We start from the raw sequence: 22,207 nt of genomic DNA on the forward strand, positions 1-22,207 counted from the left end.
ATATGAACTAATTAATATCAGAGCGTTGTAATTTGCAATCAAATTCATAACAGCTACTGTACTGCCAAAGTCATTTCTTAGTAATTCCAGCACAAACAGATGTCTTTAGGTTCTTCAATGTGCATTTCAGAGATTTTTTTAAGCCTTGCTTAAGTTGACAAGATGCTTCGTATACTTTCAATGTTGCATCTTTACGTAGACTCTTCTCGAAAGAAAAATCATAGATACTTTTTTGGGATGAAAAAGTTTTGGTCATTAGTGCAGCTGGGCTCCCAGTATCTTTGTCAGTGGAGGTCAAACAGCAAGTCAAAACCAAATCCCCATGTAAAGGCCCAGTAGAGTCTTCAACTTCAATACTGCCTTCTACTTTCATATACCTGACATAAACATGATGAATGTGTGATAGCTTCATTGCTTCCTTCAAATCAAACAAAAAGCTATATGAATTGAAGGCCAATTCAACATCCTCGATATATTCAAAAGAGAATACAGCACTGCCTAAGAAACAGTAAAAATAATTTTGTAATTATGTCATTATCAGTACCAGATGCTTTCTGGAGTTTTACTTCTTTAAGGCGCACTTTATCACCATCAAGGTCTAGATCTTCAGCTGTCAAGTCAAGACACCAATCCATAGACTCTTTAAAAAAACCATGTATATTATGTAATAATTAATTAATCAGCACCTTCCCGCTGGTCTTTTGCAACAGGTCCTGAACGTGCTAGAGTATTCTCTGATAGTGTAAATCAGATTAAACGTTTGACAATTTACCTTCTAGTTTTCTCTTTTTCCCTATCGGTGTCAGTTCAGACGTCAACTGTCCCGTCAATTTTGCGTACAATCGCCATAAATCGCGCTGCTCCGGCATATCCATATCCAACGGAAAAAGAACCTGATACGACGCCGATTGAGCAATGACGTGCGGAATATATTTCGGTTGGCGTGGCCCGAAAAAAATTGGAATGAACTTCCTGGCGGTCGGCTTCTTTGTGAGATACCCGTAAATAATTCGACCCTCGAAGCGACTTCCGAGTCCTCTTTCAGAACCCTCATCCGCCTCCTGGGTGACGTAATGAAAGTAGGAGGGCGTACACACCATGAGAACGTAGTCGCATTCGACGATTTGGCGCTCCATCCATTGGGGCCAGCTGTCGGGCGGATCGTCTTCGCGGTACTGATCGATTCTGCCGTCGATTCCGTGACGTCTTAGGTACTCGGCGAGATCGAGCGCGTGAGCGCGATGTAACGCGCGAAGCCGATCGCGCTCACGCTTTTCCGCGACAGCGTCGACAGATAGGGGATCGTGTGAATAACTCACGAACACTTTTACGGACGTTGCTGCTGCGAGCGCTTTCCTTGAGCGTAGTGGACGTGTGGACGCCATCAGGGGGAAGACGGGCAAGTTCCCGGAAATAGTTTGCACAAAAAATTATGACCACGCCTACTTTTCAACAAACGGACTGACGATGGACGGGACCGTAAAAAATGCTACAAAAAAGAAAACATCAAAAAAGCTGTCAAGTTAAGTTGATATGGGCTAGGTAAGTCATTTCTTTTCCACTTTAGCGGTAACCCACGTCTTGAGATTCTTCACTGAGCATTTCCAAAAACCTTTGAAAATCTTTTCAGTTTCATTTCCTTCTTTCTTGAACATCAATTTCAAGCAACTTTCACCGGATTCTAGAGTTTGCTCAAAAGAGAATTCAAGTGTGCTATTTTTAGATGAAATGGTTTTGGTTGCTAGTGCTTGACTGTGGTCATAATTCATTTTCTGACAATCAGTCTTGGCACAGCCCAAAAAACAAAACACACTTACAGGCTCTGCAACCGTAGCTTCAGGAGATGTGATTTCAATGACGCCTTTTGCTTTGACTGACGTTAGCATCGTAACGCCATCAACTTCCTTTAGCTTTGTGGTTTCCAACAGGCGATACACAAAATACACTTTTTTGGGGCCACGAACCATGTCAACGTTCTCCTTGTGTTCAAAAGAGAAAACAGCACTACCTAAGTTAGTACTAAAATTTTAGTATTTTGGTGGTCAATATACCCGGTACGTACCAATTGATTTTTTGACATCTTTGCCTATAAGCTGCACTTTATCGCCAAGGTCCACATCTTCATCCTTTAGGCCACAGCACCAGTCAATAGATCCTTTACAGCAAAGTATAAATTTTATTCAATTAATTAAAGAATACCTTTTGGCTGGCTTATAACAGGACCAGCATTCTCCTTGTCTTCAAGACAAATACTAAATTAGTTATACACATAGCATTTCTCGATTACCTTCAAGCTTTCTCTTTTTCCCACACGTTCTCCTTTTCCTACGCTTTCTCCGTTTAGCAGCTTGAGGTTGTATTGGCTCGGCCGTTACCTGTGCAGCCTGTCCCGTCAATTTCTCGTACAATCGACGCAAATCGCGCTGCTCCGGCATCTTCATATCCAAAGGAAAAAGAATCTGATACGACGCCGATTCAGCAACGACGCTTGGAATATATTCCGATTGGCGAGATCCGAAAAATATTGGAATGAATTTGCTAGAGGCCGGGTATTTTGAGAGATAGCCGTAAATGATGCGACCCTCGAAGCGACTTCCGAGCCCTTTCTCGGGGTCCCCCTTTTCGCCCCCCTGGGTAGTGACGTAATGAAAGTAAGAGGGCGTGCACACCATGAGCACGTAGTCGCTATGTTCGATTTGGCGCTCCATCCATTGAGGCCAGTTGTCGGGCGGATCGTCTTCGCGGTACTGATCAATTTCGCAGTCGATTCCGTGACGTTTTAGGTAATCGGCGAGAGAGAGCGCGTGAGCGCGATGCAACGTGCGAAGATGATCGCGCCTGTCCGCGGTATCGTCGGGGTTATGTGAATAGCTGACGAAAACTTTTACAGGTTCGGACCGTTCCATTTGAATTGTGCTTGGCGCCTACTTTTCATTAACGATTGTCCCGGATAGGAACGAAACACTAATGGCGGCCGTTAGGACGTCGAAGTAATCGTTTCAAGTGCTCCATTGTGAAAGGCTCTTACTCCCTTCTCTTCTCTTTAGCTGTAGAACGGAGCTCGGCGACGTCACGCCTCACAACCTGAAGCAATTGCGCAAATTGAACACGGTTGTCTTTCCAGTGACGTACAACGACAAGGTAGAAGCAGATTCGTCGCATCTGCGTCTCATACCAACATCAGTAATTGCTTCTAGTTTTACGACGACGTCCTGGGACTCGGAGATCTTGCAAAATTAGGTGAAAATCTGACGACGAGTAGCGTGCGTTACTAAAGACCATTTTTAACAGCCTATTTCAACGATATCGTCGTTGGAGCCGTTTGCTGTCGTGTTGATACGTCGGAAAACAAACGTCGGCTTTATATAATGACGCTTGGCTGTCTTCGACCGTATAGACGTCACGGAATTGGTAAAATCAATATGACACGATATCCTAATATTTAATCAAATTTATTTTATTTTAAAGGTGGACTGCTTTTAGCTCACGTTGTTAAAATGGCGAAAGACGACGGAAATATAAACAGCATCTATTTGTAAAACATATGATAGTAATTAATATTTTTAATTCTGTTCTATCAGGCACGTTCAAGTGAATAACGAAGAGGCGCTTGCCTTTTATCAGAAACACGGGTTTAGAATCAAGGAGAGGAAAGAACGTTACTACAAACGTATTGAACCAGCTGACGCGTTTGTCTTGGAAAAGGAAGTAAAGGACTTACTAGCAATCACAGACAACTAGTGTTATTACTTGCGAGAGCATTCAGGCTGGGAAAAGATATAATAAAAGATAAAAACCGTTCGAAAAAATTGATAGGTAGATGCCAACACTTCACAGTGAGTGACAACTTTGGACAAAGTAAAAAATATTCGTTTATCATAAGCAGCGTCACCATTTAGAGCAAAAACACGGGGTATAAAATAAAAGTTAGAAATAGAAACAAAAAAGACCTGAACACTTACCAGAAATTTTTCAGATATCTAATCCGGTACATTTCCAAAAACGTCAGTTACTGTTTTGTTTTTCCGCTCTCCGCGAAGAGCTTGGCACAAACGCTCAATTGTAGCTGATTCACTTTTGCTTTCCATCCAATGCAATAGCATTTGGTATGCCTGCTCCTTCACATCTTTATAATTACTGTCAATCCTTTCGATTTCGTTCTCGTCTACACTAAGCGCTCTTGCCACATGTTTCCACTCCTTCACAATACGAGCAGCTACGTTTCGAAGCTCCTCTGTTGTTGGCTCTCGTTCAATGTTCACCAATTCTGATTCTAAATATTTTTGCAACAATGTCAGGTCAGCATTGACTTGTCCGCTCCCATTACCGCTATGCTGATCAGTAGTATGGGAGGAAGACTCGCAGGCTTGAACCTTGACATCTACAAAGAAATCCCTGAAAACTCTTTATATATGCACCGGATTTGTATGAACCGAAAATACTGCTCTTATTCAGACTTTCCGCTTCGCTACTAGCATCTCTTGAAGAAACAAACTCATCAACTCCACCTGTTACAGGTACAGAATGACAACAACTACAGTAATGGCTAACATCATACTTGATGATTTAGTCGTTTGAGAAGTATCATTTGAAAAAGCATCAGAATTGCAGCTTCTAAATTTGTAACATTATGTTAATTGATAGAAAACAACACAGCTTGAGTAATGACTAACCCGTAGTCGAACATCGCATCATCCCTAAGCCAAACTGAAACTTCATCCCAGCTAACCAACTTTTCTTGAAAAAAAGGCGGAGGAGACTCATAGTAATGATAGACAACTGTCACTGGTTGAGTACAATTGACTTCTTCTGGGCACGTGATAGAGCAGTCTTTGTCCAAATAGCTAGGAAGACGGTCATCATTTTCCACAAGACAGCGAAGGTCGTCTCCGCTAAATTCTTTTTTAGAACGCAAAGTAAACTTTGACGTGAAATCATCATTCTTGCTCAGAGAAAATTCAAGCCGTTGCCTACCGTAAAAAGATAATCCTTTGCAGTGCAGACGTTTCTTGTCTACATGACTGAATTTTCTTATGATGTCAGTTTTTAGTTCTTCCTGTATTTTTTCTAAATTTTCCGAGCAGGTACAGGAAATTGTAATCCTAATATCCCATCCTCTTTCACCGTTGTAAACGCTTTTCGGACGAACAAAGAAACCGATCGCAACTTGAAAGGAGCCAGCTGCCACAATCGCACAAAAACGGCAAAACGTTTTGGTGGATAATTCCAAGCAATGGTCTCGCAAGTGAACGTCCATGGTGCCTTTGTAAGAAATATGACGACTCTGAAAACGCTCAGTTCCAAGACTCCCGATGAAATCGTATGTTTCACTCGGATCTATGCCTTCGCCGTAGAACAGACCATATTCAGTTTCAATACAGTCATCAACAGGCTTATAGTGATGTCTCAGTTTGTATCTAAGTATCACACGCTTTCTAAAAGCTGTTTTATGGGGTAAGAGTTCGATAAGACCGACATGAGCCGTTCTACCCTCAAGGCTCGTTGCTTTATCTGAAACATAGAGAGAAAGTGTAACGTCTAACGACGTTGTAGTTGTTATTGCTCCAGTAGGAATTGTTAGTGAAATGCCGTACGATGACAGCACTAAGCTGCCTCCTTCTTGGTTCATTCGTCCTGATGTTGAATCTTTCTTGATGAAAATCATGCGCTGCCCACTGACGGTAAGAACCACATTTTTGGTAGGCGAATTTAATAGAACAGGGTACGCTGGATGGCAGCGGTTGCTGTCATCGCTAAACAATTCTAAATAATAAAGCACAATTGATATTTAATTAGACTTACCTTGTGACAGGCGAGTCCGCGGCCTCTAAGTCTACCTCTCTGTTGCTCTCTGCGGATGAGACTGATGATGATCTTGATTCTTGTGCACCTGCTGAAGGGCTGATGTTTTCTGACAGTTTAGTAGCTCTATTTAACATCTGTTTTAATGGCAGGTGGTTTTAGTTTTACAACTTGCCTTGTAAAATGTATACTCGCCTCTACGTCTAACTTTACGCTGCTCTCTGTTGGTGTTGATGACAATCTTGGCTCTTGTGCACTGGTGTTTTGTGACAGTCCAGAAGCTCTATTTTCAAAGAGTGCCCCTGATCTTTTTGTAGTTGTAGCCTTGGTGTATTTTGGCTCTTCAGTAGTTCTACTCTCGTCAGCAGCATCTTGTACAAAAGGAATTGCTCCAGTAATTTCGTCAAATCGTCTCCAAAATTTTGTTTTGATGCCAGACCTTCAGATATCAGGTATGAGAATGTTGGTATACATGTATGATACAGTCATACACATACTTTCTACTTTCATATTTCACTTTGGCCCGTTCTACTTCTGCCAGACTTGCCTTGCCTGTAAATGTAAATATGAAATGCGTCGGGACAATACCGGTATCTCTACCTTTTGCTTCGTCTAAGTGAAAGCAACACAATAACCCCTTCTTATATATTTTCCTATGTCTCCAAGTCAAAATCAAGGGGCTCATAACGTCTAGCAATGCAAAATGAAATGCAATAATGACCTCAGACTCGTGATAGGCGAGACTGTTATCATCAAAAGCAATTAAAATTATCTGCAACAAATCGCTTTGTCAATTGAAAAGAATTCTATATTACTTTTGTAGACTCACTGTTAATGGAAGCCGCGAGATACAGAAAACAAGAAGAACGATGAGAAACATTATTACCGTGCTTCGATTGCTCAGAAACAAAATTTCATCAACAACATCGTTACCATCTTGGAGCATCAACAATCGACTTCTCTTCGTCCTCTTTCCTCGCAGACGATGTATCAATAGAATCATTTCACTGATTCCAGTCACAAATAGGACACCCGTAATACACAGGATAAACAATCGCTTCCTTCAATAGAAAAAATGACTCATTAGATTTTATATGACTAGGCCAAAAGCAGACAGGTAGTGAATGCTTACAATTAAATACACAGTTATCTTTGGTATGAAAATTCCCTAAGAACTGCCTAATATTATATTATTAATGCTGGATCTAGTATCAGCTACTGAGTCATACCATCCACTAATGACGAAGAAGCACGCAAGTTGCGAATCACCAGGAGAGAACAGAAGCAACAACGCAAGAAAAACGAATACTGATACATAAACTGGCAGCATCACAATTATCATGGATCTGCGCGAGGTCAGTCTGCGTCCGGTGGGTCGATTTCTTGACACACACAAACAATAGCCGATGAGTATCAGTATGCAAATAGGATTTGCTAAAAGAATCCCTCCAGTAAAAGCAGCATTTTCGCTTGACGAATCATTATCGCCAAAGCCGATTCTGCTAAATACATTCAAGGAAACAACGAAAGAACCGATGATGAATTGAATGATAACTGGTACGACAAACAGACGTCTTCTTTTTTCGGAGCGTAAGAACAGTACGAACCCCGGACCCAAGAAGAAGAAGGAGACGAAAATGATGGCCGAAATCCCCCCCGCCACGCCACGAAGCGACAGCCGAAGTGTATAATCCGCGTTTGCGGTGGCGTTTGCTCCGGTTGCTCCAAGGATGCAAGACATAAGGTCGTTGTAGACATCCCGGATAGACGATTCGCTTTGTTTTTTTGCTAGCTGCTCAGTTTATTGCGCGTCTGAAAAAAACATGACAGCACGTATTCACTTTGGTTCCCACCCATTTCATGATGAGATACACAACGAGAGCCCCAGCAGGTATCGTGTCAGAATCAAGGAGAGGAAAGAAAGCTACTACAAACGCATTGAAGCAGCTGACGCGTACGTCTTGAAAAAGGAAGTCAAAGACTTACTAGCAAGCACAGACAACTACTGTAGTGTTATTATACTTGTGAGAGTAGTCAGGCTTGAAATAGTAATAAAAGATGAAAGCGTAATAATTGAAAAAATGACAACACCTCAAAGTGACAACTTTGGATAAGTAGATAATTTTAAAAATGCATGCCTATCACAAACGATCAACGAATCTGGTCTTCTTCTAGTGTGATCCAGATCATTAATGATAATCATAATGGAATACGGGTCTGCATACAACAGAAACGTGCAGTAGAACTGTGTTCTATTACGGTTGCTTACCCGTTATAAGTGTTATGATGAACTCTGGTTTCTCTGCAAAGAAAAAAATTAAAAGCTAATAAGTTCAAATTGATTGCTCACGGTCTGTTGATGGCAACACTTTCGCTACTAGCTGACGCTCCACCAAACTCAAAGGAATCCCGAGGCTGGCGGACTGTGCTTCCAGGCGAGAGATCACCTGGTGCTTGCATGCCGACACTGAATGCTGATTTTGGCACTCTAGAAAATTAATTAAGTCTAAAGTACAAACAAAGATTTACACGCGGCGCTTACTGCTTAACGTTTTGACGCTCCTCTGTTGTTGGCTTTTGTTTAGGATGCACCAATTCTGTTTCTAATATTTTTGCAAAGTAACAGGTGAAGACTGACACATCAGCTATCCTAACCGTTACGCAGATCATCATTAGTGTGAGAAAAGGAAGAGTCGGCTCGAACATTGACCTTTGCTACAAAAAAAATACACTGTAAACAGTACTCCTTTATACATATACAGTACCGAAATCAATCACACTTCCCGCTTCGTTACTGGCATCTCTTGAAGAAATAACAGACTCATCAACTCCATCTGTTACAAGTACGGTATGACAAAAAAGAACTACAACTCCAGTAAACCATAACATCATACTCGATGTAGTTGTTTGGGAAGTATTATTGGAATAACTGTTTCTAAATTTCGATAGATTAGAATATAATTGATAGCACGCTTCTAAACAGTGACTGACCCGAAGGGCGCTTCATCCGGAAGTTTAAATGAAACGCCGTCCGAGCTAATCACATCTTGAGAAAAAGATGAAAGAGGCTTGTAGTAACGATAGGCGAATGTCACTCGTGGAGAGCAATTGGCTTCTTTTGCGTCTGTGCACTTGATAGCACAGTCTCTGTCCAAATATCCAGGAAAACGGTCATTCTTTTCTACAACGGAGCGAAGCTCCCATCCGTTGAATTCTTTTTTGGAACGTAATGAAAATTTTGATCCTGACGTAAAGTCGTCATCCTCGCTTAAAGAAAATTCTAGTCGTTCCCTATCTTTGGAAAAAAATTCTTGGCAGCAAAAACGCTTCGTGTCAGCAAGGCGGAAATTTCTTGTTTTTAGTTGTTCTTGAATTTGTCTTAAATTCTCCGAGCAGGTACATGAAATAGTAATTCTAATATCCCATCTTCGTTCGCCTTCACAAACGTTTCTCGGAACGGGACGAACAAAAAAGCCAATTTCAATGTGAAAAGGGCCAGCTGTAACAAAACTGCAATAACGGCAAAACGTTTTGGTTGACAATTCTAAGCAATCGTCTCGCAAGTAAACGTCCATGGTGCCTTTGTAAGAAACATGACGACTCTGAAAGCGCCCAGTTCCAAGACTCCCCATGAAATCGTATATTTCACTAGGATCTATGCCTTCGTCGTAGAACAAACCATATACAGTTTCAATACAGTCATTACCAGGCTTATGGTGATGCCTTAGCTTGTATCTAAGTATTACTGGTTTTGCAAACGCCGTTTTATGGGGCAAGAGCTCAATAAAACCGACGCGGGCCGTTCTACCCTCAAGGTTAATGGCTTCATCTGAAACATAGAGAGAAAGTGTAACGTCTAGCAATGCTGTAGTTTTTATTGCTCCCGGAGGAATTGTTAGTGAAATGCCGTACGATTGCACCGCTAAGCTGCCTCCTTCTTGTTTTATTTGTTTTGATGTAGTGGCCTTCTTGATGCAAATCATGCGCTGTCCATTGACGCTAAGGACCACATTTTTGGTAGGTGGATTTAGTAAAACAGACTCCGTTGTGTACTTGACGTCTTCGTCAACTGCATCGGTGTCACAGAAACTATTCTAAGTAATAAAGAGATTTTACTTAGTTTAAAAGGTGTTTCTCCTTCTTGATCTACCTCTCTATGGCTCTCTATTGATGACACTGATGATGATCTTGACTTTTGTGTACTTATTGAAGGACTAAAGTTTTCGGACATTTCACTTTGAACCAAAGAAACCTAGGCAGTACAATTTACACAATTAGGCACTATGTAAAAAAATTGTTAATTACATTAGAGTCGCACTGAGCTTCGGTCGACTCTTTGTAGCCCTGTTTCTCTTTTAAAGACGCGCTTTTAGCTGCAACTGACTGACGTCTAACACATGAAGCTAGAAGACGTATTTAATAAGTTAGAGTTCCTTGCACCTTAGATGTTCCATTTCCTTCTGAATATTTTCACTAAGTAAACAGAGTACGCACAAGCAGAGCAATAGTAAATTTCCATTACATTTCTTGTCTTTGAGCTTCAATAGGTTCTGCTGCCTCTCTCTTTTCTCTTTCAAAAGTGACACGTTCAGATGCAAAGTGGCTTCTACCAACACCAAAGGACAAAGATAACAGTTCAGACCTAAAAACAAAAATAAGAGATTATTTCGTACAGGGAAATGCAGTAGTAGCTGCAAAAGGTCTCTCACCTTTGACGTACAGTCCTACCTCGTACCTCATCTTCAAGATCTTTAAGCAATTTCACCACGTTCGTACAATTATACCTTCTTGCAATGTCAATAGCCATGCCATCTCGTGATGCTATATGTGAATCAGCGCCGTATATCAAAAGCAAATAGGCACATTCCTCTTCGTCGAACAATGCAGCGTTATGAAGAGATGTCCAGCCCAGTTTGTTAACTGCGTCGACATGCGTAAAAAATTTACGATTCTCAAGTAAATAGCGCAAAAGGTTTTTGTTCCCGAATCGAGCTGTTCGATGAAACGGAGAATTGACGTAGATAGAGGCATTTGGATTGGCGCCTTCTTCGAGCAGAAATTTACAGAAGTTGACGCTTCTCCAATCTTCTTTCCTTGAAAACTTCCACAGCCAATAGTCCCTCCAGAATTTAAGATCTTCCATCGGCATTCCAGTGTTTTTGTAGTCCTTTTCTTCAAGTAGTTGGAGAGTATCTAGCACATCTTCGGCAGAATCACTGAACAGTCTAAACCTATAACAAACAATAATGCAGATTAGATATTACTGTATTAATAAAAACGATACCTTGCTTTATTTGGATCCCTGATCAGTTCATGTACGAGTTCATTTGTCTCTGCGTATGGCGTGGCCCTTTCCTCGTTAGCTCCATGACGTCTTAGAGTATCAGAACATCGAGCAGCTTCTTCATTTGATCTATTGTCAGAAGCGTAACACCAGAAAAGCGGACTCAGGCTATTTTCGTCTCCGTAATTCAAGTCAAATCCGTGTTCGTGAAATAGAGGAATTAGATGTGAATGACCCCAGTGAACCATCATGTGAAGGCAAGTCACGCCTGCCATTTTCCCCTGATCTAGAGTTTTGTTTGATTTCTCTTCTAATACTTCAGTGCATAGTGTATCCATGCCGTGACGACAGAACCACCAAAGAAACTCCGGCATCCAGAGCTGTTTCTTCTCAGCTGGGTAAAACTTCACCACGTTGTCCAGTGATTTCAAAGAGACAAAGTCTTCTTTAGTATGCCTTGATAGAAACGACTAAAAGAAGAAAAGATACATATATTATTAGGCATACCGAGGCACAAAGCGTTCAATTCCCTTGCCAATTCTAGGATTTGTGCTCAGCTGTGAAAAGAAACGGGTACATCAGAAAAGGAGACTTCAACTAAACTCGCATCTGCATGCACATGTGCAGTGTTATAAGTTTACAGTCGGGTAGCGCTAACTTTAATTTACTACCATACTGTCCTCGAAACAAAACTATCACCCGAGTCGACATCCTATCCGAGGCTTATATCATGATGTACAGCATACACACTCAGTATGTGCTTACTACACTAATGCCTTGAAAATTTATTACCATGCTTTGACTTTGGAAAGCTGCTCTATAGCGCTTTGCCGTAACCCGCTGATAACGTTGGTTGCCGCTGCTAACCGTGACTCTCGAAGATGAGTCCAAAGGCGCGGATAGCCCTTCTAAAAGAAAAGTGTAAGTTGATATCCCGTCATTCACATTGTTCCTCATTCGCTCACCTAGCGCTTTGGCAACGTGTTCCTGTCCTTCGGTCTCTCTCAGAATCGCCACAAATCGATCGTAAGAATTCATTCCCTTTCGCGGCAAAATATTGCTGAGTAGCTTGCGAGATCTATTTTCTCTCGACGACATCGAGAAAAGATCCTCATATTCCTCTTTGGTGACAAGTTTGTTTTCATAGAGAGGATTGAGGAGGGTGTCGTGGGGATCGAGAACTTGAACGAGATCACTGAATAGGGGTCGAACATTCGATTCCCATCGTTCGTCGATCAATGTAGACATCCTTTCTAAAAGAAAAGTAGGTACGTACAGTACGTGTAAGTTGATATCATGAGACGTCCATGCCTTCCTCAATCAAAAGATCAATAACTGATTTGCATTTCCGAGGGTTACTTGAAGCCAGATTCAAAGCATTCCGGTTCATCTATAAACATTAAAATAGACAAGTCAGCGATACGCCTTCTTACTTACGTAATCTGTAGCAGCAGTTTCAGCCCCCAGCTCAATGAGCTCCTTAATGGCGTCAACAGAAGGATCGTCTGAAGCACACGCGTCCAATAAGGGTGTCCTCCTCCACTAAACAAGTAGAAATCGCCAATGTGACTCTAGAGTGGCAATAAGCCTCGTTAAACCCAACCTTAGAAACAGAATTAACTGGAATGTTTTTCTCAGTGACAAGAAATTGAAGAACATCTTTCGTGTCCAGTTCAGACTTTGAACCCTTGGTGGCATAAGACAAAGCCGTTCTCTGATCCTGAATTAATTAAAAACTACGGTTATGCTTTCCAACCACATCAAGATGAAACCCACCTCATCTTTCACTAGGCAGTTCGCTCCTTTTTCATCCAAGTAGTGCACTTTCGATGAACGATCGATGTCACTTGCACATGCTAACATAAAAGGCGTTTGGCGCTTCTGGAGGTAAATACAAATAAGAATAAGAGCATTGCAAGTGAAATCTTCTAACCTTGTTGACGCTATTAATAGCAGCATTGTGCTCTATGAGCCATTTCACTCCAAAAATGCTTCCTTTGTCGCAAGCGTAATGCAAAGGAGTGTTATTGCTCTGCCATTAATTAATTAAGACAGATGTTTTTTGCACAGGATGGCAAAAAATGCACATTATCATACCTTCTCTTCAGTAGCATTGACACTCATTCTTTTTTCAATGAAAAGATACCGAAAAACCTCCTGAGCTTCTTCAGATGACGCAAATTGATTTCCAGCCGCCCAACACTATCAAATGAAGAATAAAAGTCAATAAGACTATTGCTGCAGAGTTGACGTTAAAGCTGTTACAATGTCATCTACTGCCAAGTTGTAGCCGTGCTCTTCCAGAAGGAGGATTTTCTTCATTGCATCAATTGAACTTGCACAGGCGTACGAATATGGCGTATGTCCTCCCTAATAGAGAGCTGTTGGTGCAAGAGCCTACAAATAAAATTTCTCGTCCTACTATGTCTTTCACGGCGATATTTGCACCGTGACTAACGAGCCACTTCAAGCCAAAGATATTTCCCCACTCGCACGCACAGTGAAGTGGGGTGAGTAAACCAATCTACACGTACCAATTGATTTATCAACTCAAAAAAGTATTGATATTGTACCTTTTCTGGTTTGTCAATGTTTTCATTTCTGTCCACAACTAAATAGCCGAGCCACTCATCTGCCTCTTCCGCCGTCTTGAACTCTCTCCCCGCCACGTAGTGAATAGCGTCTAACAAGTTGGGTCCCACCTAGCGAAATTAATGAACAATTGTATGCAGTGGCAATGAAAACCGCGTTCTCGTGCCTGTCCAATGCGGAACATTTTTTCTTCCGAAAGAAATCTCTCCACTTCGTAGGGCTTTCCTTCTTTAATTATCGCTATCAACCGTTCAATTGCTACGCGCGCAGCCAACGATCGTTTTGGTCTCTGCCAGCATTAAGTCATAAAAAGCATGTTTAGAAGCCGAATCGTTCAAGTTGGTCAATAAAGTTCGACATACCTTCTGCATATCTTCAACAGCATCAATAAGCTTCCTTATAGCTGCATTTTGGACTTTCAAACTCTACAGCAGTTTGTATGTCTGTTTGAACTACTTCACAAACTTAGCAGTATACCATTTGCTGCTCTTTGACAGTATAAAGCGACTTCTTCATTATTGAATGTTTGCTTTTCAAGTGTCGAATCTAAATTCAAAGTGCCTACTTGAATTCTCTCCGCATTTACAGCATACTTGCAATTTCAACTGATCAGTTCTGTCTGCTAAGGAAGCGACTGTGCATCTATCGCATTGCTCAGTGTCGTTGACTTCATGAATAAAGCCAGAATGTCACTGCTTAATTATTAGGTAATAGTTCATGATAGGTACCTTTTTCGGAAGAATTCCTCAATTCTTCTTGTACACCAGTTAAGCACTGCTCAACGTCATTAATAGCGGCAAAAAGCTGTGACGTTGATAGCCGAAAACAAATACAGTGAGTCTGAGCTACGCTTGTCGTAGGAGCGATGCAGTCCAAAGCCTTTTTCTTTTTGGGGTTAGAGGAGTCTTCTTTTACGGTACCAAGAGCACGCGTTCTAGGATTTTCGTAAAGCAGTCTCGCCCATTCGTGAGCATGAGCGCTTGTAGAAGTAGAAGTGACTAGTAACTCGTACATAGCCTTTCGATCTACGTCGTCGTCGTCCTCCTGCAGGACAGCGCAAAACGATTCGAAGCAGGGAGATGGACGTCGCATCAGAATTTCAAGCAACTTTCGAGCCACACTTTGACGTGAACGACTCGGTCCCTGTGAATGGCGCCGAAGTTCGTCGTAGTGCGAACGAGAAACGACTTTTCCAGCAAGAAGTCTATCGAGAAGAGCTTCTCCAACAAGAGCGTTGGCGAGAAGAGGCACAATCTTGTCTGTGACAGGAACGAGACGGGTCCACTTCGGATCTGCCATGGCGACCAGAGCCCCCCCAGAGCAGCAGTACGGACTTTCACTGCGCATGTGCACGCGCTTAAACTAAAATGACTTAAAAATTGACACAGTACTGGTAACCGCAGAAAAATAAGATCACCGCAGAAAAGATAAGGGTTCACGTAGGCGCAATCAGAGCGCAAGGGAAGGGTCATTTATTTAGGCCTTGCGAGTTTTTAATTCATTGATACGAAATTTCTAAATACGCTTGCAAACGTAGCACAGAAACTTAAAATTTCGCCTCTCTCACCGTACGAACAATAAATGCGTTTATTAGGAAAGATAATACGGATATGTCTTATGATTCGCCGTTAGAAAAAGCGGCGATCGATATAAACAGCTGCATTTTTTTGGCGCGTTTTTCATTTTCAGCTGACATTACACTTTACACAAATCCCGTGAACCTCTGCCTATAAAAGGCACTCTTTTAGATGCAGCTGTATTCTCTAGCGCGTTATTTTGGAGTCGCGATGTTGTGGTAACCGCCAAACAGGGCTTTTCGCTTCGTGATCGCGATCTCTGCTAGTATACAATAAAACCCTCCTTCCAATGTATTTTTCAGTCTTTTCTACATTGGAAATCGTTTTCATGACTACAGAAACGCTACGATTCACAGTGAACTGCGACTGTTTTCGCGAGTGACATCATAGCCACGCCCATTTCTAAAGAGCCAAATGCGATCGCTCCTAACAAAAATATCTCTTCGAAAGTTTCTACTAATTCTAGTGCGTATTCCCTTGCGCCGTTTTTAACTATTATCTGCTCTAGATTTGGCACAATACTGCTGAACAGTTTCTAATGCCAAATCTAAAAAAATTTACGTTTCGCTAAGTATGGGCTTAACATTAGGCATAATCTGTGCATGAAACGGCATCGAACGCGGTGAGCGCGACGAAAACAGGGCCCTGACAACACCTTAGCGACTCGGACATGCGCAGTGAAAGTCCGTACTGCTCCCCAGAGCCGTATATAGAGATGGCGACGACTGCGCCTGCCTGCTCACGATACATCACGTGCTGCCTGCTCACGATGCATCACGTGAGAGAATCCATAATCTACGCAGAAAAAAATTACAATTTCAATCAGAGATACGATAATAAAAGTTAATACGCCGTTTATGTGTTTATTATACTTCTCTCCATTCTGGATCTTCCTATTCCGTGCGGAGCGACACTCTCCGCCCGTTTCTGCGTTCACTAAATCTTCGGCTGCTGTTTATACGTGATCGCTATCAAGATGAAGATCTTGAAGGCGATGCAGCAGATCGTCGTCCCGTAGCGACCTGGGCATGTAATGACAGCCGGCGGTATATCCCCCATTCGAACGACAGTATTCCAGCAATCTATAAATTCAGGATAGAACACTTGCCCTATCACATTACTACTTACTCGTTCCAGTATCCATCCATGATTAGCACATAAGGATTTCCGATGATGATCAGCAACGCTTTAGCTCTCATAATGGCCACATTGAATCTCTTGTCAAAATGAAGACTAAAAACCTTTTCATTATCACACCGTCGGATTCTTCAAAAATACCAAGCTGTACTTCTTGTAAAAATCCTCACTACTTCTGACCGTTGAAATGATAATAATTCGGCGTTCGCTACCTTGGAATTTCTCAACTGATCCCACTTTCACCGACTCTATATGCTTCCATGCAACAAGGTCCGAATTTTCTGCGCCTACAAAGGAGCAATAAAGCAGCCTATCCAATATCCTCTTTTCATACCTGTTTTCTATACGGCGATATGACTCCAATTTCTCCCGACATGATGTGAATACCTCGCGTGTCTCTCAGCATCTCCACGTACTTCTGACAGCCTATTTTAACGATATCGTCGTTGGGGCCGTTTGCTGTCGAGTTGATACATCGGAAAACGAACGTCGACTTTATATAATGACGCTCGGCTGTCTTCGACCTTACAGGAATTGGTAGAATCAATATGACACGATATCCTAATATTTATTTTATTTTGAAGCTTTTAGCTCACGTTGTTAATTAAAATGGCGAAAGACGACTAAAATATAAACAGCATCTATTTGTAAAACATATGATAGTAATTAATATTTTTAATTCTGTTCTACTGTACCAGGCACGTTCAGGTGAATAATGAAGAGGCGCTCTCCTTTTATCAGAAACACGGGTTTAGAATCAATGAGAGAAAAGAACGTTACTACAAACGTATTGAACCAGCTGACGCGTTTGTCTTGGAAAAGGAAGTCAAAGACTTACTAGCAATCACAGACAACTAGTGTTATTACTTGTGAGAACGCTCAGGCTTGAAATAATAATAAAAGATAAAAGCGTAATAATTGATAAGAAAAATGACAACACTTCTCAATGTGACAACTTTGGATAAGTAAATAATTTTTAAAATGTCTGTCTGTCACAAGCACCATATAGGGCAAAAGCGTGGAGTATAAAAATAAAAAGTAGAAAATAGAAACAAATACCTGAACACTTACTTTGTTGGATATCTATTCCGGTACATTTCCAAAAACTTTACCTACTGTGTCGTTCTTCTGCTCTTTACGAAGAGCTTGGCACAAACGATCAACGGTGGCTGATTCACTTTTGCTTTCCATCCAATACAATAGCATTTGGTACGGTTTCTCCCTTGCATCATCATATTTCTCATTACTTTCAATCCTTTCGATTTCCTTCTCATCTACACAAAGCCTTCGTGCAACGCGTTTCCAATCCTTCACGATACGATCAGCTACGTCTTGAAACTCCTCTGTTGTAGGCTTTCGTTTAGTGTTCACCAATTCTGATTCTAAATTATTTTCACAGAAATATCAGGTCAGAACTTTTTTCAGTTACCATTACCGTTACTCTGATCAGTGGTATAAGACGAAGAAGAATCACAGGCTTGAACCTTGAAACCTAAAAGAAAGCCCTGAAAACTCTTCATACATGCATCGAATTTTGTTTACCAAAAATACTGCTCTGTTCCGCGCTTTCCGCTTCGCTACTAGCATCTCTTAAAGAAACAGACTCGTCAACTCCATCTGTTACAAGTACGGAATGACAAAAAGGACTACATCTACAGTAATGGTCATACTTGATGATTTAGTTGTTTGAGAAGAATCATTGGAAAAAACATCAGAATCGCTGCTTCTACATTTTCATTAAAGTAAGATATAATTAATAGCAAAAAGGACAATGCAGCTCTAAACAGTGACTAACCCGTAATCGAACAGCGCTTCATCCTGAAGTAGAACTGAAACGTCGTCCGAGCTAACCATGTCTTCTCGAGAAAACAAAAGAGGTTTGTAGTAACGATAGACAAATACCACTGGTTGAGAACAACTGGTCTCTTCTGAGTCTGGGCACTTAATAGTGCAGTCCTTGTCCAAATAACTAGGAAAACGGCCATCATTTTCTACAACGGAGCGAAGTTCTCGTTCACTGAATTCTTTTTCAGAACACAATGAAAATTTTGATTCTGACGTAAATTTGTCATCCTTGCTTAGAAGAAATTGAAGTCGTTCCCTATTTTTGGAAGAAAATGCTTCGCAGCAAAGACGCTTCCTGTCAACAAGGCTGAATTTTCTCGTTTTTAGTTCTTCTTGAATCTTTTTTAAATTCTCCGAGCAGGTACATGAAATTGTAATTCTGATATCCCATCTTCGTTCGCTTTTATAAACGCCTTTCGGACGAACAAAAAAGCCAATCGCAATGTGAAAAGGGCCAGCTGCAACGACAGTACAAAAACGGCAAAACGTTTTGGTTGATAATTCTAAGCAATCGTCTCGCAAGTGAACGTCCATGGTGCCTTTGTAAGAAACATGACGACTCTGAAAGCACTCAGTTCCAAGACTCCCGATGAAATCGTATGTTTCACTCGGATCTGTGCCTTTGCCATAGAATAAACCATATTCAGTTTCAATACAGTCATCGCCAGGCCTATGGTGATGTCTCAGCTTGTATCTAAGTATCACTGACTTTGCAAAAGCCGTTTCATGGGGCAAGAGCTCAATAAGACCGACGTGGGCCGTTCTACCCTCAATGTCAATGGCTTCGTCTGAAACATAAAGAGAAAGTGTAACGTCTAGCAATGCTGTAGTTTTTATTGCACCCGGAGGAATTGTTAGTGAAATGCCGTACGATGGCATCGCTAAGCTGCCTCCTTCTTGTTTTATTCGTTTTGATGCAGTGGCCTTCTTGATGCAAATCATGCGCTGTCCATTGACGTCAAGGACCATATTTTTGGTAGGTGGATTTAGTAAAACAGACTCCGTTGTGTACTTGACGTCTTCGTCAAGTGCATCGGTGTAACAGATACTATTCTAAATAATAAAGGGATTTTACTTTGTAAAAGGTGTGTCTACTTCTTGCTCTACCTCTCCATTGCTCTCTATTGATGACACTGGCGATGATCTTGACTTTTGCGTACTTTTTGAAGGACTAAAGTTTTTGGACATTTCACTTTGAACCAAAGAAACCTAGGCAGTATAATTTACACAATTAGGCACTATGTAAAAAATTGTTAACCTTCGCGACAGCAGCCTCAGAAGCAGGTGGAGACGTTTTCTAAATATCAGATTACTGCGTCACTCAAGAGCTGCTAATTGAGTCTTACATGGTGCAAGGATTCGTTTAGAATAAAGGTACAGTCCGTTTTCTCTCCGTCTGTTAGACGAACTTCAAGCCTAGGCTCTTTTGCGTCTGTCACCATTTTTTTCAACTTGAATGTGCGTTTACAAAATTTTGAAGAATTCTTCATTGCTTCACTTAGTTCTTGCTTCTCAATAGACATTAAAGCAGAAGATTCGAGTTTCCAGTCAGAGAAAGTCCTGTTTACCGCAAGAGTGAATCTGCCTTTCTTTGGAAAGTAGATAGTTGCATTTCTATTTAGTAGTTCGGACATTCCCTTGTTGCACCTTTCAACTAAGTCGGTATACTTGGTAGACGTGAAATAAAGATCAATCGTCGCCGTTTTGATAACTCGCAAAGATTCTCCCTTTGTCCACCTACCAAAAGCTAGTGCGTGGTAGCAGTGTCCAGCGCCACAAAAAAACGCAAAAATTGACTTGCAGAAGTGCTTTGTATAAATATCAACAAAAGGTAAACAACGTTTTACCGTATCTCCATCGCACAGTGTGGATTGAGGTGCTTTCAGAGAAAAAGGCACAAAAAAGCCTGTTTCTTGCGTTTCATATAAAAGGGTGGCGCTTTCAGAGGTATTACATGTAGTGTTGAAAGTAATTGCAACGTCTTTGGCAAAGCGTGTGCCACATGGATGTAGCACAAGAATATCTGTTATAAGGCAATCATCTTCAACTCCTTCTGATGCTTCTGGCTGATACTCGTAGACGGTGAATCCTAGTCGAACAGCGCTGCCCTCAACCGCACCAGGAGGAATAGTTAATGAAAATCCGTAGCATTCAATTTTGCTTCCCAATTCGTCCACGTCCTCTTCGACAGTTTGGGTTCTTGTAAATTTTAATGTCATCTCTCTCCATCGAAGAGAAAAGCTAGCAGAAAATTCCTCACCTTGAAGTGAAGCAGCCTACACAGTAGAATTTTATTAATTAAGCATTTATAGGAGTCATGTAAAGACATTGTTAGACCTTTGCAGCAGTAGCAGGCGCAGTAGCATCTACGTTTTCTTCTGCCCGTGAAACGTAATGAGCTACTTCAAAAACAGCAGAATTCAAAATGGTCCATACATCCGTATTATGATGTTTCAGTATGCTGAGAAACAGGTCAAAAGACGAAGGTCCTTTTTTCGGTAGAATATCAAGGAGCAGCTTTTGGCGTTCAGCATGCGACAGCATGTCTCTTCTAAAACTAGAAAGTGAGCTCCGCTCTTCGGAACTAATTAGTCCATTTTCATATAAACGGTCATACAGTGTGAGAGAGTCGCGCCAATTAGCTACCACTTCTGAAAAGAACGACTCATTGATTAGCAGCCAACGCTTATCATTATGCTCTTCCTCGCGCTTCCTAAGCATTTTGACGACAACAGATTCTTGCCCTTCCGCATCCGAAAGCACCTTCAGAAACCTCTCGTAGGATCTTAGCCCCTTTTGCGGAAGAATGTTGATAAGCAGCACTTTGGACTGTTCAGAAGGAGAAAGACTGCGTAGCAATTTGTACTCTTTGTTACTTATAAGATGCGAAGCAAAGAGGTGATCAAGACAAGGAAGCCAAACTTCCGCTATATCTGACAAAAGTGGCTGAACGTACTCCCATCGGGGATTCTTGCCCATTTTCTTCTCTCGTAATGAATCCCGGTCACTTGTTTCAACTTCCTCAGGATGTGGATAAAAATTAAACATCCGTGCAACCCTTGGTTGCTCATTCAGCATTGCAAAAAGCTTGTCGTACACTTTTCGTCCCAGTTTTTCTGGCAGAAGTTCAACAAGCAGAGTGCGGCATTGCTCCAATCGAGACAGAGTGCGGAGATACACATATTCTCTTGGAGTGACGAGACGCTGCCAGAAAATCTTCTCAAGATTAGGAACCCAGGTGTCAACCAATTTCGGCAAGATCGGTCGAACAACGGAATCCCATCGAGGATCCCACTCCCATCGAGGATCCCACTCCCATTCAGGATCCCACTCCCATTCCCGTCGAGAATGTAAACACCTGTAAGGATAAAAATCCCGTCGAGGAATACAATCATCTTGATCCAAAACCGGTCGAGATTCTAAACCATATCTTGAAAAATCTTGCCGAAGACGACAAATGACATCGGCCGCCTCCTCTGAGTCCTCATACGACGAATAAGGAGCATCTTGGCTGAGTTCAGATGCTTTAGACTCACTATCGTTATGAACTTGAAGAGGCCATTTGCTGGCTTCCCTTACCGCCTCGGCGATCAACTTCGATGCTTTGTTCCTCTCTAGCACCGCGAGAAAAGCATTGAACGTCCCTTTACCCTTCCCCGGCAAAATTTCAAGCAACGTTTTGCACTGGTTAGGCGAGGAAAGTTCGCGCAGCGATCTGTATTCTGTTTCACTGACAAGATCCGACGATAAGAGCTCGTCTAGGTCTGGACGCCAATAAGCGACCAAATCCGACAAGACAGGTTGAACAAGCGACCATTCACGATCACGATCTGACGTAGAACTCATTCTCTACTCAGTTCAGTATACGGGTCTTACGATTGATGACGTCATTATTGTAAATGGGAGAATAATCCGCGACTTGCTTTTCAGAAGCCGCTATATAACCGGGGGTTGCCAGAGACTCGTTGCC

General features: G+C 41.7%; 5 protein-coding genes across 10 annotated transcripts; 1 reads left to right on the plus strand and 4 right to left on the minus strand.

Annotated features, from left to right (window-relative positions):
- Positions 1-34: 34 nt before the first annotated feature.
- On the minus strand, positions 35-1,394 carry LOC136199490 (uncharacterized). Its single transcript, XM_065989693.1, has 4 exons — positions 773-1,394; positions 687-722; positions 545-640; positions 35-498 (listed from the first exon to the last, which is right to left on the minus strand). Exons 1-4 carry the CDS (start codon positions 1,383-1,385, stop codon positions 71-73), a joined length of 1,173 nt encoding a protein of 390 aa, XP_065845765.1. The 5' UTR covers positions 1,386-1,394; the 3' UTR covers positions 35-70.
- A 20-nt stretch (positions 1,395-1,414) lies between these two features.
- Positions 1,415-3,221, minus strand: LOC136199489 (uncharacterized). The gene is made up of 4 exons (XM_065989691.1): positions 2,288-3,221; positions 2,200-2,238; positions 2,063-2,155; positions 1,415-2,008 (listed from the first exon to the last, which is right to left on the minus strand). The coding sequence occupies exons 1-4, from the start codon at positions 2,904-2,906 to the stop codon at positions 1,548-1,550; spliced, it is 1,212 nt and encodes a 403-aa protein (XP_065845763.1). The 5' UTR covers positions 2,907-3,221; the 3' UTR covers positions 1,415-1,547.
- Positions 2,841-3,868, plus strand: LOC136199491 (probable N-acetyltransferase san). 2 transcript variants are annotated; one of them, XM_065989695.1, is made up of 7 exons: positions 2,841-2,890; positions 2,955-2,990; positions 3,048-3,141; positions 3,198-3,240; positions 3,292-3,411; positions 3,469-3,535; positions 3,582-3,868. In XM_065989695.1, exons 2-7 carry the CDS (start codon positions 2,968-2,970, stop codon positions 3,739-3,741), a joined length of 507 nt encoding a protein of 168 aa, XP_065845767.1. In that variant the 5' UTR covers positions 2,841-2,890; positions 2,955-2,967; the 3' UTR covers positions 3,742-3,868. The 2 variants fall into 2 exon arrangements, with proteins under 2 accessions (XP_065845767.1, XP_065845766.1); XM_065989694.1 differs by lacking the exon at positions 2,841-2,890 and having other exon boundaries at positions 2,937-2,990; positions 3,582-3,867.
- LOC136199487 (uncharacterized) lies at positions 3,762-22,093 on the minus strand. 5 transcript variants are annotated; one of them, XM_065989689.1, is made up of 12 exons: positions 7,032-7,513; positions 6,935-6,981; positions 6,632-6,863; positions 6,403-6,574; positions 6,300-6,354; positions 5,978-6,241; positions 5,803-5,928; positions 4,674-5,753; positions 4,559-4,614; positions 4,434-4,508; positions 4,328-4,381; positions 3,762-4,273 (listed from the first exon to the last, which is right to left on the minus strand). In XM_065989689.1, exons 3-12 carry the CDS (start codon positions 6,803-6,805, stop codon positions 3,981-3,983), a joined length of 2,349 nt encoding a protein of 782 aa, XP_065845761.1. In that variant the 5' UTR covers positions 6,806-6,863; positions 6,935-6,981; positions 7,032-7,513; the 3' UTR covers positions 3,762-3,980. The 5 variants fall into 5 exon arrangements, with proteins under 5 accessions (XP_065845761.1, XP_065845760.1, XP_065845759.1 ...); XM_065989686.1 differs by lacking the exons at positions 3,762-4,273; positions 4,328-4,381; positions 4,434-4,508; ... (7 more) ...; positions 6,935-6,981; positions 7,032-7,513 and adding exons at positions 16,071-16,337; positions 16,384-16,679; positions 16,727-17,033; ... (7 more) ...; positions 19,584-20,513; positions 20,575-22,093; XM_065989688.1 differs by lacking the exon at positions 6,935-6,981.
- On the minus strand, positions 7,855-14,977 carry LOC136189501 (uncharacterized). The gene is made up of 31 exons (XM_065977470.1): positions 14,407-14,977; positions 14,272-14,345; positions 14,156-14,224; positions 14,041-14,103; positions 13,845-13,967; positions 13,660-13,788; positions 13,509-13,610; positions 13,352-13,456; positions 13,184-13,288; positions 13,020-13,118; positions 12,863-12,967; positions 12,690-12,806; positions 12,524-12,628; positions 12,398-12,476; positions 12,052-12,339; positions 11,879-11,994; positions 11,594-11,643; positions 11,087-11,542; positions 10,512-11,033; positions 10,325-10,444; positions 10,243-10,275; positions 10,108-10,192; positions 9,953-10,054; positions 8,794-9,896; positions 8,697-8,737; positions 8,568-8,636; positions 8,458-8,517; positions 8,345-8,405; positions 8,153-8,290; positions 8,072-8,104; positions 7,855-8,019 (listed from the first exon to the last, which is right to left on the minus strand). The coding sequence occupies exons 1-31, from the start codon at positions 14,975-14,977 to the stop codon at positions 7,992-7,994; spliced, it is 5,151 nt and encodes a 1,716-aa protein (XP_065833542.1). The 3' UTR covers positions 7,855-7,991.
- Positions 22,094-22,207: the final 114 nt, after the last annotated feature.

The sequence above is a fragment of the Oscarella lobularis genome, chromosome 1 (genome assembly GCF_947507565.1).
Source record: "Oscarella lobularis chromosome 1, ooOscLobu1.1, whole genome shotgun sequence".
In the NCBI taxonomy this organism is placed as follows: domain Eukaryota; kingdom Metazoa; phylum Porifera; class Homoscleromorpha; order Homosclerophorida; family Oscarellidae; genus Oscarella; species Oscarella lobularis.